General features: G+C 46.9%; 6 protein-coding genes and 1 long non-coding RNA gene across 8 annotated transcripts; 4 read left to right on the plus strand and 3 right to left on the minus strand.

Annotated features, from left to right (window-relative positions):
* Positions 1–4496: 4496 nt before the first annotated feature.
* On the plus strand, positions 4497–6598 carry LOC6612711 (pickpocket protein 19). The gene is made up of 7 exons (XM_032723380.1): positions 4497–4808; positions 4864–5398; positions 5482–5887; positions 5941–5994; positions 6050–6185; positions 6245–6357; positions 6414–6598. Exons 1-7 carry the CDS (start codon positions 4591–4593, stop codon positions 6596–6598), a joined length of 1647 nt encoding a protein of 548 aa, XP_032579271.1. The 5' UTR covers positions 4497–4590.
* Positions 6588–8925, minus strand: LOC6612712 (pickpocket protein 19). The gene is made up of 7 exons (XM_002037179.2): positions 8546–8925; positions 7825–8479; positions 7475–7775; positions 7318–7365; positions 7119–7263; positions 6950–7056; positions 6588–6900 (listed from the first exon to the last, which is right to left on the minus strand). Exons 1-7 carry the CDS (start codon positions 8710–8712, stop codon positions 6629–6631), a joined length of 1695 nt encoding a protein of 564 aa, XP_002037215.1. The 5' UTR covers positions 8713–8925; the 3' UTR covers positions 6588–6628.
* A 49-nt stretch (positions 8926–8974) lies between these two features.
* LOC6612713 (pickpocket protein 19) lies at positions 8975–11070 on the plus strand. Of its 2 annotated transcripts, XM_002037180.2 has the most exons (6): positions 8975–9102; positions 9219–9783; positions 9840–9989; positions 10043–10241; positions 10289–10525; positions 10583–11070. In XM_002037180.2, the coding sequence occupies exons 1-6, from the start codon at positions 8987–8989 to the stop codon at positions 10687–10689; spliced, it is 1374 nt and encodes a 457-aa protein (XP_002037216.1). In that variant the 5' UTR covers positions 8975–8986; the 3' UTR covers positions 10690–11070. The 2 variants fall into 2 exon arrangements, with proteins under 2 accessions (XP_002037216.1, XP_032579269.1); XM_032723378.1 differs by having other exon boundaries at positions 10289–11070.
* Positions 11071–11465: 395 nt separating this feature from the next.
* LOC6612714 (general odorant-binding protein 99a) lies at positions 11466–12108 on the plus strand. The gene is made up of 2 exons (XM_002037181.2): positions 11466–11575; positions 11644–12108. The coding sequence occupies exons 1-2, from the start codon at positions 11537–11539 to the stop codon at positions 12031–12033; spliced, it is 429 nt and encodes a 142-aa protein (XP_002037217.1). The 5' UTR covers positions 11466–11536; the 3' UTR covers positions 12034–12108.
* Positions 12109–12182: 74 nt separating this feature from the next.
* Positions 12183–14065, plus strand: LOC6612715 (pickpocket protein 19). Its single transcript, XM_002037182.2, has 5 exons — positions 12183–13076; positions 13142–13294; positions 13356–13485; positions 13549–13738; positions 13796–14065. The coding sequence occupies exons 1-5, from the start codon at positions 12258–12260 to the stop codon at positions 14037–14039; spliced, it is 1536 nt and encodes a 511-aa protein (XP_002037218.1). The 5' UTR covers positions 12183–12257; the 3' UTR covers positions 14040–14065.
* On the minus strand, positions 13022–13464 carry LOC116801791. Its single transcript, XR_004362231.1, has 2 exons — positions 13373–13464; positions 13022–13311 (listed from the first exon to the last, which is right to left on the minus strand). It is a non-coding gene; the product is annotated as an uncharacterized LOC116801791 (long non-coding RNA).
* Positions 13818–15235, minus strand: LOC6612716 (mitotic checkpoint protein BUB3). Its single transcript, XM_002037183.2, has 2 exons — positions 14933–15235; positions 13818–14879 (listed from the first exon to the last, which is right to left on the minus strand). The coding sequence occupies exons 1-2, from the start codon at positions 15122–15124 to the stop codon at positions 14091–14093; spliced, it is 981 nt and encodes a 326-aa protein (XP_002037219.1). The 5' UTR covers positions 15125–15235; the 3' UTR covers positions 13818–14090.
* Positions 15236–15400: the final 165 nt, after the last annotated feature.

The following is a 15400-nucleotide window of genomic DNA, read 5'->3' on the forward strand; positions in this document are numbered from 1 at the left end:
AGCCGACCCACACACACACACTCGGCCGCACTCACACGCACACACGGACATTTGTTGCAACCGCGAGGATAACGCGAGTTGTGTAGCACACTTATGCGGGCCGCTCGTTCGGGTAACCAATTCGGCCCAAAGCCCGGCGTTTTCCCAGCTGTTCGCTTGGCGCCAAAAATTCTAGTCCTTACTGCGCAGACTCCAAAGTGTTATACTTGTTTTACGCTCAGTACGATATAACAGTATTTGTCAGGAGCGGTTCAGTGAAGAATAAGTCATATAAAATATTTCCCTTCAATGTATAAGATAGAAAATTCTACAGGTCACCAAAGAGATTTCTTGTAAGTCTTAACTTAGTATGTATGTATGATTCTTAATTTATCATTTCCTGCTATTAATCATAATATTTAATCAATATTGGCTATCTTAATACGATATTCCTTAAATTTAGAGATTCCTTAAAAAACTTTCCAGCGCCAATTCAAATAATTTGGTTATCCTGGCCAGGGCCCCCACCTCCGAATTATGCCACGTGGAGCATTTTTGGCACATGAAATACTTGTTTACCCGTTTGGCACATTAGGTATTTAAAAAGTTGTTAAGCAAACTTTCAAATTAAATACCCGGGGCTTAAGCGGGCGAGCTCCCCAGGCGCACGAGTATTTCCGGGGGACACAAGGATCTCCGGCGTGTCCTGGCAGCCCGGTCTTTGGTACTTGATGCCTGGCAGAGTGCATTCTGCTCTCATTTATTGCATTTTGCATGTGTAAAGAGCGTTTTTATTATTTCACCCACGTCCAGGATGTGTGAAGAGCAGCAAATTAAGGAATTCCGTCTGCGAGGAGTAATTAAAATTGTGAAGAAAGCCATAATGCGAGTGTTTACATTGCAGAACTGCCCAACTAAAGCGAGTTGAGCCGAGCACCCGGCAAAGTGTTTTAATTGAGAGCTTAAGTGTTATCCTTTCGCTAGCAAGTATTCCAATATGCGAGTACATATATATGTGGGCAAATTTTGTGCTGCGAAGCGAGCCAAAATGAAACGAAACGATATGAAATAAATTAGGAAAATAGAAAACAGGAAAATGCAAATGGCAGGCCGTCTGCAATGGGATTAAAAATGCATGACATCAATTATAAGAAGTTTTCTTAATTTCCTTCCGCCCACAACTCACTCCCCTCCTCCTTCTCAACTTTTTCCAATGCGAACTACTCGACAAGGGCAACGCACATGCACACATTTTCGCAGAGAGCACATTTGTTTATTCCTCGATTGCGTACAAACATTTGCATTTGCATAGACAAGTTAAAAGCATCTTCTCGCCCCCGCCCGACCGCCAAATCTGTAGCACACTGAGAGAAAATGGTGCGACCATAAGAACCTTACTTATATTTGCCAAGCTAATTTCGATAGGATTCTGATATGATTTGGTCAAATGATTTATGATTTTGTCCTAAAAACAGTTTAAAGGGGATTTGCTGAACGTTTTTTCTCTGCCTGCAAGACCGAAGGACCAGAATCAGGAGCAGAACGAATTTCCTGCTGCCTGAATGCGCCTGAGTCAATGCAGCTGGCGCTGCAAATGTGTAGAAAAACTCCTGCCACCCCGTTTTCAGCATGCGAGATTGCAGATTTCATATGCAAATTTTGCACTTCTTCAGAAAATTATTCAAATTACTTGCGAGCGACAAGCGCTGCTCTCGCAACGAGTCCTTGCCGCCTGCCTTTCGTCCTGCCGTGGATTGGATATAAACAAAACACCTTTCCGTTGGCCAAACAAGTCGACAGCCTTGGCCGTTTGACAGCCCATCGATGGGTGGGCAAATCTTTGCTACCCGCCGGAAACGGAAATGGAGAGGAGGAGGAAGCAGAAGGCAGCAGGGTAAATGTTGCAAATGCGCCCATCAATCAGGCAAAATGCCGAAATGGCAAGATGGCGAGATGGCGGTTCTGGCTCATGGCTGGTAATCCGCGTAATATTATTAAATAATTAACACGCGTTACTGCGCCTTGTTTATGACAGCTTAGCGACCGGAAGTGATGGCGCCCAGACTTTTGTCTTCCAGGATTTAGCCATCAAAAGATAAACGCAATTACGGAGCAGTTTTCGAGCATTTTGGAGGCGTATAAAAGACAAAGACTTTGCGGCGCGGCGAAACATGCAAATTAGCGTGCCAGCGAACGAGTTAAAGTTCGCTTTTGAAACGAATTTGCATATTTAAATGGCATTTGCGCCAGACACTTGACAGTCTAACTGGCAGTTGGCAACATTCACTGGGTCCTGGTCCTGCTGCTCCTGCTCCTGCTCCTTGATCCTGTCACTCCGGCGACAGTCGGTGCCTCGTCACGTTTCTGTTGGCTCATAAAAGTGAGATTGAATTTTGAACGGGTGGCCCACGAAAGTCGCTCCTTTCCCACGTTTCTCATTCGCAATCGCCCCAACTTTCTGCCATCCCGGGTGTCTGTGCTTAATAGGCCACATGAACTTGAACCCACCACGCCACGAGGAGACGATGATGACGATGGTGATGATGACGCCTCCGACAAGGATGCGAAATTGTTGCACACGCGCAGGGACACAAAAGCCAAAGTTAAAGTGAAAGTGAATGTGCAAGTGTGCCTAAAAGTTTCTGGCCAAGGCGGAAGTCATTAACGTGTGCTCGGAGTCGATTAAGTGTGTCATGTGTGTGTGCCATTTTATTTATAGCCACTCATCAGCGGACTCTGCCCCACTGTGCGTAATGGGGAGCTGTGGCGGATTTATTTCACGGCCCGCGGCGATTTAATCAGCCGGATCGAAGGGGTTTTGGGTTACCTCTAAGAGTTTAAAGTCACGGTGAAAAGGCCTCTAAGTGGATGGCAGGATAATGAGGGTAAAATAACAGAGGCACGCGCTTAAGTTGGGATGGAAAATCTTCGAAATGTGTATAGTGAGTGATTTCATTTGACTGACCACAGTATGTGCCACATAAATCACATGCAGTTGCAAACTAGTTTGACTAGTGATATACTCGAATTAATGGCCATCAATCAATGTTGAAAATGCTGAAATTGTCATTTCCCCGCTGAACGGTTTGCCAACCCCAGTCCACCTGAAACCCCAGAGCATAACCGAAAAATCGAGGACGAGCGCACAAATCAATTGGCATTCAGATTCTCAGCAGACAGTCGGGATGTTTGATTGACACCACGCTAATTGGCGACCATTCGGGTTGTCCATAATGCCAGGATTAGCAGGAAACCACGTGTGCATGTGTCTATGGTCGATTAGTCCTCGTGGTTGGAATTATGAACCCAAAAGACGTGACATTCTGTCCTTTTATCGGACAGAAGTTGTTTGTAAGGAAAAAAATGGTCAGAATATGAATTTCTATGCTTGTTTAAACTCATATTAAAGCTCCCATTCATTTTTAGTTGAAAAGTGAGAAAAAAAAATTTTACCCATTTTTGCAAAAAAATATGATGTTACCCCTTATAAAAAAAGTGAAAATTGACCACAAAATTTTTTTTTACCAAATCAACCAAAAAACGATATATATGGATATAGTAGGTTTTCAACTGACTAAAACAGTAGTTTCTTCGATTCTGAACCATTTTTAAGCCAAGTTGCTTCAGAAGAGGATTTGGGAAAAGTTCATTTTCATCTGCTGATTACATGTATTCCCACTAACTAACTAACTTGGCCAGTGACTGCTGGCATCATTGGAGAGAAGCCAACGCAAATGCAAGACGACATTATCCGCTTTGCCCCAAAAGTCGACTTTAATCCGTGGCGCTAAGCACGCAACTGCAGAAAATCAAGTTGGAGCAACTTGGGGCATAGTTTGTTGGCCAAATAAATCACGCAGCCAAAGCCACCGAAATCCTGGCAATCGAAGAGGACAACAAAGTAGACAAGGAATGGGAATGCACGCAATGATAAATCGAAAATATTTTCACTTGTTTACACAAAACAATTCGGAGCGACAGACAATCGGAGGAAAGCTTGACACAAATGTCCAACATCTTCCCCAAGTTTTCCATTTGACCAGCACTCAATAAAAAGTAACACAGACTCCTCCAACCACCAGTGGTGGTCACTTACACTGGCAGAAAACTGCAGATATGGGGTCGAATAAATCCAAATAAATACAACAAATTCCATAATTAATATATAGCTAAGGTTTTATTACATATTATTGATAATAATATGTGGAATATGATTTTCATTTTAGAATTTCACTAGTTTTTCCGACTGCAGCAGCTCCTTTTAATGAACGAACAAACAGTCGAGCCAACGGAGGATTACGCTGCCAATGGCACCCCGCCATCCCGGGTCGAGTTGAGTAAACAACTGGCGCGTCCTTGTCCACTTTTAGTCCTGCGCCCCCCGCACTCGCCCCTTCGGGTGTTAATTGTGTGCGTGATTTAAGCGTCGACGGGGCAGGGGAGCCAGTCGAGATCCGGAGCCACCCGCCGACCATTTCGAATAATTGCTTTTTGATTGAGTTCAATGCTGCGGAGGCTTTCCTCCGCGCTAACTTAAATTTGAATGCCCAATTTAATTGCACCCGTCAAGCGAAGCGCATCTGAGCATTTTCGTTCCTCTAAAGTAGAGCTATGCTATATCCACTGGAACTGCCAAGAGCCCGTCGTCCACTTTACAGGGATTACGGCGGCAAGTCGGGGCTCATCCAGACGCAGCAGGATGCCAGGAAGGGCAGTCGTCTGGGAAAACTATGGCACTTTATGCTGCCATATCTCAAGGATTACGCAGCGGAGTCCTCCGTGCACGGCATACGATATCTGGCCGATCCCAAGATGAGGAAGTTCGAGAGGTAACCTTGTGAAATATCTAACCTTCGCACCAATCTCTAGCTATTTGAACATCAGGGTGATTTGGCTGCTGATTCTGGTGACCACCAGCATAGGTGCCATCGTGGTTTATGTGGACCTGAACGAACTTTACCAAACGGTGCGCATACAGACCACCATTAAGAACACGATGCTCCCGATCTTCCGCATACCATTCCCCTCGATTGGGGTCTGTCCAAGGAACCGCCTGAACTGGAAAATGTTAGAGAACGAGGCAGTTGATCACTTCCTGGGAGCCAACGTGTCTGCTGCCGAAAAGGACCTCTTCGTAAAGTTCTTCACTGCGGCAGGCGATCCACACTTGTCGCGCCTCAATGAAATGTCCAACTTCTTTAGGAACAAAACTCTGACTGATGAGCTTTACATGCTGGATCATCTTGACCTTCGCGAGGTCTACAAGTTCATCCAGTTTAGGTGTCAGGACCTCTTTCACACCTGCCGCTGGCGGGGAAACCCAGTGAACTGTTGCGAGGTCATTGAATACCAGTTCACAGAGGCCGGATTGTGTTTTGTCTTCAACACGGAAATCAGTCCGGAATCGCGACAAAAAGCTGTGAGTAAACCCACCAATACTTTATTCAATATACAAAATACCACAAGGATAATAAAGGACGAAATAATAATTAACAACTTCAGAAGGAAGACAAATATTATCCCCTGCGCACCCCGCAGTATGGCGAGGGTTCCGGCCTGGATCTCTTCCTGCGGCTCAACAGATCCTTCATTCGTCCTGGAAAGCGGGGCCTCAATGTGATGATCAAGCAGCCGCAGCAATGGAGCGACGTGGTGCGCCACGTGCCACATGAAGCCCACACCAGGATCAGCGTAACACCCCGTTTCACAATCACGGATGAACGAACCCGGACGGTGACTCCGGAGGTCAGAAGATGTATCTTTGGCGATGAGGTCGACAATCCGCATTACAAAAATTTTCCAGACTTCGAGTACTGGCTTGGAAACTGCCGGAGCAGGTGCCATCAGGAGCATGTCCTCAACCTGTGCAAGTGCTCTCCCTCGATCTTTTTTCCCGTCTCAGATAAAGGTTACTTAACTGCAGATCATGTAGATACATTATAATTATATTGCACTTCACAGATAACTTTACTGCATGCAGAGCTTCGGACTTTAAGTGTCTCTACGACAACAGATGTAAGATTCCTTCAAGGACATTTCAAATCAAGTAATGTAATCCTTTTTTCCATAGTCACCTTCAGCATTGAACGGCATCCCGAGGAGGACGATTTTGTTAAAAATCCCTTTAAGGAAAGCATGATCTGTGACTGCTTCACCAGCTGCTCTCAGCTGGTTTTCGACCGGGTTTTCACCACTACCACTCTTGAGTAAGTGAATCCTATGTGTGAATACACTACAATTTATACATTTTATAAATCCTGTGCAGTAATAATGAAACGGACACCGAGGCGGGCACAATGCGCTTGGATATTTTCTACCAATCAGGTTGGCTTATCCAATACCAAACCACCATGAGATTTACCTTTGTGGAACTACTGGGTTGGTTATACTTTACTTTATAAGTATCATCTTAAATTGTTAATTTATCATTTCAGCTAGCTTTGGTGGCATAATCGGACTGTTCTTAGGAGCCTCCTTACTGAGTGCCTTTGAGTTGGCCTACTACTTCTCAATCGGGCTCTATTTGTACATTCATGACAAGAGAAAGTTAAAGAAACCAGAACCCCGCGTTTTAACTATTCCATTTGGCCAGAGAAAAATAACACCAATTAAATTTTGAAATTACATATTTAATAAATACAGCATATCATTACCATGCATTCTTTCTGTTGTTAAAGGGATGCCTCAATTTACTTTCATTGGCATCCTTGTGAGCAGCAGGATTCTCAGCCAGATGGCTAACTTCGTTCCTGAGGTAGCCCTTGAAATTGGCCCACTTTACCTTGAGGTGCTTAAATAAGACCCCATAGTAGTGGTGGTCATATAGATGCATAGCAAGTCCCACAGTAAGATAGTAGATCAACTCGAAGGCGCTGACCATAGAAGCCCCCAAGCAAAGTCCAAAGATTCCACCCAGATTGGCTACGAATAAAGGAAATATATGAGTGGTTCGCCTTGCTGAATCTCTTACCAATTAGATCGATGACGGTAAACTCCAGGCTTGTGCGGTACAAAGGTGTGGTCTCCACCTGGTAGTGCACATCCACCCTGAAGAGTTTCTGCTGCGGATCCTTGGGTCTGCAAAGAATGGTTTCACATATCTCAAGAAATCAAAGAAGGGTTCCATTCAAGTTCCATACAGTTTATGGGCTGACAAAGGCAGCGTGGTGGTGGCCGTATAATAGTCGAGCAGGTAGCAGTCCACCAAGCAGGAGCAGGTCATTCCCAGCTTGGTGGCACTGAAAAGGGCATCCTCGTCCCTTCGCTTGTCGTAGCTAAAGATGTCTGCAACAGATGGGTTTTATTTCCAGAATTAATGTATTCCCTTATATCTCCTACCATTGTGACGCGCCAGGCAGCGCAGGCTGACTGCGTTGCAATCAGGAACTGAAAGAAAATATTGGGACATATAATAGAGTCTATAAATAATATATCATAAACATATTATACTTTTTAAGCACGAGTAATTAAATTGAAAAGTGAACTTAAGACTCACCCCTGTGATTGTACAGGAAGAAAATGGGCAGGGAGCAGTTGCAGAGCTGGATTAGGTACGACTCATGGCATCTGTTGAGGCAGTTGGAGAGCTGAAAGTGCTTTCCATACTTCTTGGCCGAATCATTGGAGTCCAGCTCGCCCTGCTCGTCCGCGAAGAGGCAGTTCCTGCGCTCCGGCGGAATACTGCGAGTGGTGTTGTCCGTCCAAGTGAGATCCGGACGGATAGTCACGTAGGTCTCCGTGTCTTGGGTCATTGAGTACACGACATTGTTCAGTTGGTTGGGCTTCTTAATCATTACCTGCAAATGGTTTAATCTAGCAATATTCTACTGCCTGGCAGATACTTACGTAGACATTATTATTCGCCTGCGAATCGGGTCGCCTGAAGCTCTCGTTCAAGATAAGATCAAAATTCAAGCCCGAGCTCTGGCCAGCTTTGGCATTGTGCTTCGGATAGAAGTTATGACCCTCCTTCTGCTTAATTGCCTTGGAGCGTGGCGAAACCTCCGAGTTGAAAACCAAACAAAATCCAAACTCCGTCTTCTCCAACACGAAGTATTCGCAGCAATTGAAGGAGGAACTGCGCCACAGGCAGGATTTCGGTACCATGATATCCTCGCATTGAAGAGTGATAAACATGGCCAGCTTAGTTAGGTTCACAAAGGCCACTGCCTCCAGGTTATCGTCCTCCAGCTGGGACAAACTCGAAAGGTAGCCGCCAAAGCGCAGAGTTTCCATCCGGGTAACGAGAACGGTGAAACTTTCGACCAGTTCCACGCTGGCATTCGTCGGCAGGAACAGCTCCTTGGCCGCCTCCAGCTTGTTCCAGTTGATGCGGTTGTCCGTGCAGATTCCCACGGCCGGAAATTGCACCAGAAACACGGGGTACTGGGGATCATGGACCACCGTCTGCAGCTTCTGGGAAACGAATCGCTCGGAGAGGAGGAGGTAGAAAAAGAAGGACAGCCCGATGCTGATGATGAGCAGCACGGACCAGATGATTCTAAGTGCAATGATTATATACAATTACAAATTGAATGTAGATATGAATAGAGGGTAAACCACAGACCTCTCCAAGTTATGCAGGTGTGAATCGTACAGATAGCGAACGCAGTGAATGGTGGACTTCTCGCAGTAGCTCCGAAAGTGGACCTTTAGTAAATCCACCAGGCACTTCTCGTTGTCACCAAAACCGGCTGCCTCCATCGGCTTGACCGAATTATCTCCCCTGGCCATTCCGGTGACGAGTCACTCAATCACTGAGCTTTCGGCCGGAATTCGGGGAACCCTTTTATGGCCACGTCCCAAAGGCCCGGTGACCTGTAATTGCAGCGGACAAAGTTCCGCCGGGCAGGCCATCCATTATGGCTCACAAGCTTTGTAATTGAGTAGTTATGTTTCCTGCCATTGATAAGCCCGCTGACAGAAGTGGTTGTCAGCACATTGATTAGCGCACCGAACTGCCAATTAGCGCGATTTTCCCACAGTCGCAGTTCGTCCGCTGAGTGAAATGAGTGCCACCGCCTGGAAGCCAGAACCCTCCTCCGAGGATAATGATGATGACCACAAGGAGTCGAAGAAGAAGCAGAAGAAGGACGAGGCGAGTGGATGGGCTTCGACCAGGCGGTAAGTGGTATCACTCGATCCAATAATGTCCCTGACTTTGGCCGTGCCTAATCTCCGGCCTACTTCTCCCTTTATCCAGAAGTAATTCTTGAAATTCTACTTTTTTTTATTTACAGATCCGCCAAAATCCCCCTAAAAATAATGGCTGCTCTGGCCACTGTTTATGTCAGCATTCTGTCCTCGGAGCGGTACTTCTACTACTGGGTGCAGACCTCCATCGAAAGGACCGACATGCATGTGTCCGAGATCGATTTCCCAGCCGTCACCATTATCCCGATCCATTTGAGCAGCCTGAATTTCGAGAAGCTCTCCAAGGCCTATAACTTGGTTCAGTCCGTGGTCTGGCAAACACCGATGTCCGCTCGCCTCACGGATGAGAACTTCACGGAGTTCTCCGAACTGGACAACTGGAACATGCAGAGCTGGGGTATCTACCAGGCTCTGCAGATGAACTGCCAGCACTTCTTCACCGAGTGCCAGTGGCGTCGCAAGGCGATGAACTGCTGCGACCTATTCCGACCCACCAAAACCTTCAATGGCTTCGCCTTCGAGTTCAACTCACTGGTCTCCTCGGGAAGAGATGAAACGTGGCCCTGGTCCGTGGCCGCATGCGGATCAAACAGCGGGCTCAATGTGAAGATCAAACGGTATCAGGGTCTGTATACGTTGAATACAATGGGGGTGAGTCCGATAAGACATAGATAGTACGTCATGACATGAAGTAATTACCACACCAGGTGATAGTGCACGAACCCACCCAGTTGCTGGGCATGAGCATTGACTATTCCTCGGAGGATCGCATCGTGGTTCCGGTGGAACCACTTCGTTTCACTGCCGAATTGGATGTCCGGGCACGTCCCGTTCAAATGCGTCGTTGTTACTTTGAGGTATGTTTCCTTGGCCAAATATATACTAGCTCTAAAACTCAATTTTACCTTAGAATGAGATCCCAGATGGAAAATCCCGTTCGGAGTGCATCTACAAGTGCCACTTCAACTACATCATCAGCAAGTGCAACTGCTCCTTGGAACTGCCTGTGAAGGCCACTCAAGATGAGGAAAACACTGCGGATGCAAAGGAAAGCAACGGTCGTAGAATTTGCGGGATGAAGGATCTGGGCTGCTTCAATCAGCACCGATGTGGGTCTAATTATAAACTTACATCATATATACTGAATTCCGCTTAGTTTCGCTCTTTTCCATGAGCAACATCATCGAAGAGTCCCGCGATAACGTGTTCTCCACCGTGGATTGCGGTTGCTTTCCTCAGTGCGGTCACACCCAGTACCACACGTCGACCTACACGGAGAAGCTGAGCACCCACACCACCCACGCCGCAGAGATCGAGATTGATGTGTACTTCCAGGAGGAGACCCTCTTCTCCTACCGCTCCATGCTCCGCTTCACGCTGATCGACTTGATGGGTGAGTTTGGGATCAATCACAGCTGCGATGAAATGTACCCATCCCCTCCACTTGCAGTTTCCTATGGAGGAATAGCCGGCTTGATCATGGGCATGTCGGTGCTAGGCTGCATCAACAGCTGCTTGGATCGCTTTGCCTGTTGTCGCGTACCCGATCGCTCCTAGACTCAAGCTGGCACCATGAAGTACCAGCCATCGGCAGCTGGGTTCTCACGTTCCCACACTTACCTGTAATCGAAGCACACACAAATGCACCACTCACCTGGTTTCTTGGGATGCGCACATAATCAAATCCAGGAAACAAAACGCATTCGGAGAGCTACCTGCACGACAGTGGAAAATTTTCAGGTCCAGCTCCAACCAGACATAACAAAACTGTACGCTTTCTTCACGTGCACTCAGAAAAACAAATTGAATAAGAATGTTCTTTTTAAATCGAAGAAATCCACTTTCAATTTAGAAGTATGTTTTTGTAGCTTGAAACATTGAGTAAATAAATTCCTTATAGAGCACATATCTTCAATAAAATGCCGAAAATAAATGTAATTGCAAGTACTTTCGATTTTCTGCCCAGCCACTGCATTTTTTTGCAGTGTACCCAAATATGCTGCGTTTGCTAAACGTGTGTATTAATCTGCTTTCAGCAACAACAAAAATAAGCGCGCCAATTTGCCAAAGATTAAAGGGGAGCTGTCTTATCAGCGGCTGAGCCCATGGAGGTTATTAGAAGGCATCCATCCAGATTCCAGATTCTTTGTTGTCCACTTGTGACGAAGCATAAAAGCCCATCACAAAAGAATCAGATGCCCAGCTTGGAGCGGAGCATAAAAATAAACTGGGGATCTAGAAGCATAATCGCGCCTTGGAGGCCCCTCAGGTACCAAGTCCATTCCCGAACGCAAATCGGATCCCTCGCACTCGTATAAATAGGGGCTGTCTGGCCCTATTTCAAAGCAGTCTTCGCTCGATCGCTGGAGAGAGAATTACATACATAGGTGTAAAGAAAGTGAAAATGAAGGTTTTCGTTGCCATCTGCGTGCTGATTGGACTGGTGAGTGCTAGATACAGATAACCTGCGACCAGGTCCAGAATAATTCATCGTCTTCCACTGGGTTATAGGCCTCCGCCGACTATGTGGTGAAGAACCGCCACGACATGCTGGTCTTCCGGGATGAGTGCGTCAAGGACCTGGCCGTGCCCGTGGATCTGGTGGAGAAGTACCAGAAGTGGGAGTACCCCAACGACGCCAAGACCCAGTGCTACATCAAGTGCATCTTCACCAAGTGGGGCCTGTTCGACGTCCAGAGCGGCTTCAACGTGGAGAACATCCACCAGCAGCTGGAGGGCAACCACGCCGACCACAACGAGGCCTTCCACGCCTCCTTGGCCGCCTGCGTGGACAAGAACGAGCAGGGATCCAACGCCTGCGAGTGGGCCTACCGCGGAGCCACCTGCCTGCTGAAGGAGAACCTGGCCCAGATCCAGAAAAGCCTGGCCCCCAAGGCCTAGTGGCTTAAGTTCAAGTTGGACGGATGTACCGATAAGCATTAGTTTAGTTAATAAAGTAATTGATTTCCCATAAAAGTTTGTGCATTCGTTCTCGATTCAGTGGGGAAAAAGCAGAATGTGGTCCTCAATTTACTTATTAGCTACTCCGAGTGGCAATTACACCAAGCCTACACTTTTAGGCAGCCAACTAAACTAGAACTTTGGGCAAACTTCTTCCATTCATCATGTTGCTTTACACCAAGGAACTCGTGGCTCCGCGGCCGCGACCAGGACTACTTCGCTTCAGGAACAAGCCGCCTGGCATTAAGTTCCGGGAAAGACTGCGCAGCTCCTTCGCAAACTCCAGCATCCATGGGATGCAGCACGTCTTCGGGGAGCAGCATCTCTGGCAGCGCTGCCTGTGGCTCGCCATCGTCCTGGGAGCGGTGATCACCGGATTCAGTCTGTACACCGTGCTGATGCATCGCCACAGCGAGCAGCTCCTGGTCAGCCTGATAGAGACCACACAGTTGCCTGTGTACCACATCGACTTTCCAGCTGTGGCCGTTTGCCCCTGGAGTCATTTCAACTGGCAGAGGGCTCCGTCGGCATTGCTCCGCTTTCTGCCACGTCATCCGAATGCCGAGCTCCGGGAAACATTTCGCCAGCTACTCGCCAGTCTGGACATTATGAACTTCTCTAACTTTAACCGTATACGGAAATTGACTAAAAGAAATATGACGGGGATTAGCTATCTGAAAGTGTCGGACCTGATGAACTACATGACCTATCGATGCGATGAACTCTTCGTCGCCGATTCCTGCGTCTTCGATGAGACTCCCTACGACTGCTGCAAGCTTTTTGTGCGCGAGCAGACGGTGAAGGGCCAGTGCTTGGTCTTCAACTCCATGATTTCGGAGAACTCGCGCAAGAAGCACCTGACCAACCAGTTCTATCCCTACAAGCTGAGCACCGCTGGCGAGGAGTCGGGCCTCAAGTTCACGATCAATGCGAGCTACTTCTTTATGAACAACATAGACGCGCTTACTCCATTTGGAATGAAAGTAAGTCCTTAAGATACGTCACAGTTTGCTCACATTTTGTTTACATTTTTTTTTTGGTTACTAAGCTCATGATAAAGGAACCACACCAGTGGTCCAATGAAATATTGTACCACCTCTACCCGGATACGGAGAACTTCGTTGCTGTGCATCCGATGGTCACGGAAACCTCTCCAAATACCTATGAGATGAGTCCCAAAAGAAGGCGTTGCTACTTTGATGTGTGTATAGCTTGCAACTAAGAGGGAAAAGTAATCATAATAATAATTTCTTACTCCATAGAACGAAAAGAACCCTACCTTCCAGAACACTTCGTTGACTTATAACCGCGAAAACTGCCTCGTGGTGTGCCTCCACTTAGTTGTGTGGAAGACCTGCCAGTGCTCGCTGCCAGATTTTCTGCCACCCATTGGTAATTATCGCATGTAGACCAGTTTTTCAATCACATTTCAATCACAATTTCAATCTCTTTTAGATGGAGTTCCGGAATGTGGAATCAACGATGCACAATGCTTGGGCTACAATTCCGATATATTCTCTTACGTGAAGATGGGTGATCAGGAGAAATACATTAACGACTCACGACAGGGTCACTTTTGTGATTGTCCAGAAAATTGCAATTCACGGCAGTACGAAATGTCGCTTAATGTGCGCAAATTAGATTAGTAAGGTCAATGTATATATTCTTAAAGAACCGATAATTTAATTTTCCTCTCTTTCAGCCCAAAAAACTCGACAGATCGATTGATAAAAGCCCAGGTTTATTATGGCCAGCGTGTCATGACCAAAATTGTTACGAAACTCAAGTACACCAGTGTAGATTTACTGGCCAACTTTGGTGGCATCATAAGTCTGTATATAGGGGCCTCCGTCATGAGTTTTATAGAGTTTTTATTTGTGCTGGGAAAGCTGATGTGGGTTTCCATCAAAGATGCGCGCACGAAATTAAAAGGGAATACTAAGTAGCTTACTTTAAAAAATGATGTATAACTTCGCCATAAACAAGTGTATATAACATTATTTCTGCTTGGTTTCCTGGTCCGTGGGATAGCGTATATAGATGGCCGGATGTGGCACGGTGGCCGGCGTCTCTGGCAGTTGGTCCAAGTAGGAGCAGCCGATGGCCAGGGCGCTGCCATCGGAGCTGAAGTTAAGCGTGGATATGGAGGTATCGTATTCGTGGAACTGGCAAAGCCGCTTCTTGTTGAAGCCATCCCAAATGTTCACAATACCATCGGATCCGCCAGTGGCGAACGTCTGGTAGACATTGTGGAAACTCAAGGCATTCACGGGGTAGATCTGTTCGATGTTCTGCTCCCTATTCCGGTGGCACTTGAAAGCGAACTTGCGGCGCTGCACTTCAGGATCGTGATCAAGGTACTCCACTGCCACCCGTCCCTCGATGGAGGACATCACGTAGCCCTCTTTGTTGGGGAAAAGACGAATGCAGCGGGTCTGGTACTTAAGCGAGGACTCCCGTTTCATGATGTAGCTGTCCATCTTGCGCAGGTCCCAGATGAGCACTTTGCGGTCGGAGGTGGCCACCACGATCTTCTCGTCGATCACGGACATGGAGTACACCTTTCCGTTGTTCTGTTCGAAGGTTCCAACGCAGCGCTTCTCCCGCATGTCCCACAGCTTCACGGTGTTGTCCCAGCTACCTGTGAGGATGCCATTGACATACTCGGCGTGCTCCACGCATCTGATGGGCTCATCGTGGGCACCAATTATGCTTTCCGCCTGGGTGTTGACATCAAAGAGACGCAGCTGGTTGTCCAGGGAGCCACTGACCACGTGCACTATGTCCTGCGGATTTTTGGTTGAATAGGGGGTTGTGAATGTGTACGAAGGAATCTCACCATGAAGGCACAGTCCAGAAGGGGGGCATCCTGTAGGAATTTCTGACGCAGCTGGTTTGCCGGCACATCGTAGAACCTAAGTGTTCCGTCCCAGGAGGACGCCGCCATGTACTGATTCGATTTGGGGCCGAATTTCACAGCGGAGATAAGGTCCTCTGGCGGATTGTTAAGCTTGAACTCTGGTGGACGCATTTTGTCAAGTTTTCTGCTAGCAACTACGGCTTAATAAGACAATAAATTCAAACAGAAACAGCTTAAAACAACGCAAACTACGAATTTGCACGGCGTCTGGAGAAGAGATGCGTGTATTTCGATATCACTATCGATACATCGCATATTTGCATCAAGGGGACTCCCTAAACAGGTACACTTTTATTAATGTAAAAATTTAAACAAGCCTCTGTTAAACCAATATAAATTTAGTTTTTGTGGTATACATTCTGTCTGATAAATACACCCCCTCAATAT

Source organism: Drosophila sechellia, chromosome 3R (assembly GCF_004382195.2).
Source record: "Drosophila sechellia strain sech25 chromosome 3R, ASM438219v1, whole genome shotgun sequence".
In the NCBI taxonomy this organism is placed as follows: domain Eukaryota; kingdom Metazoa; phylum Arthropoda; class Insecta; order Diptera; family Drosophilidae; genus Drosophila; species Drosophila sechellia.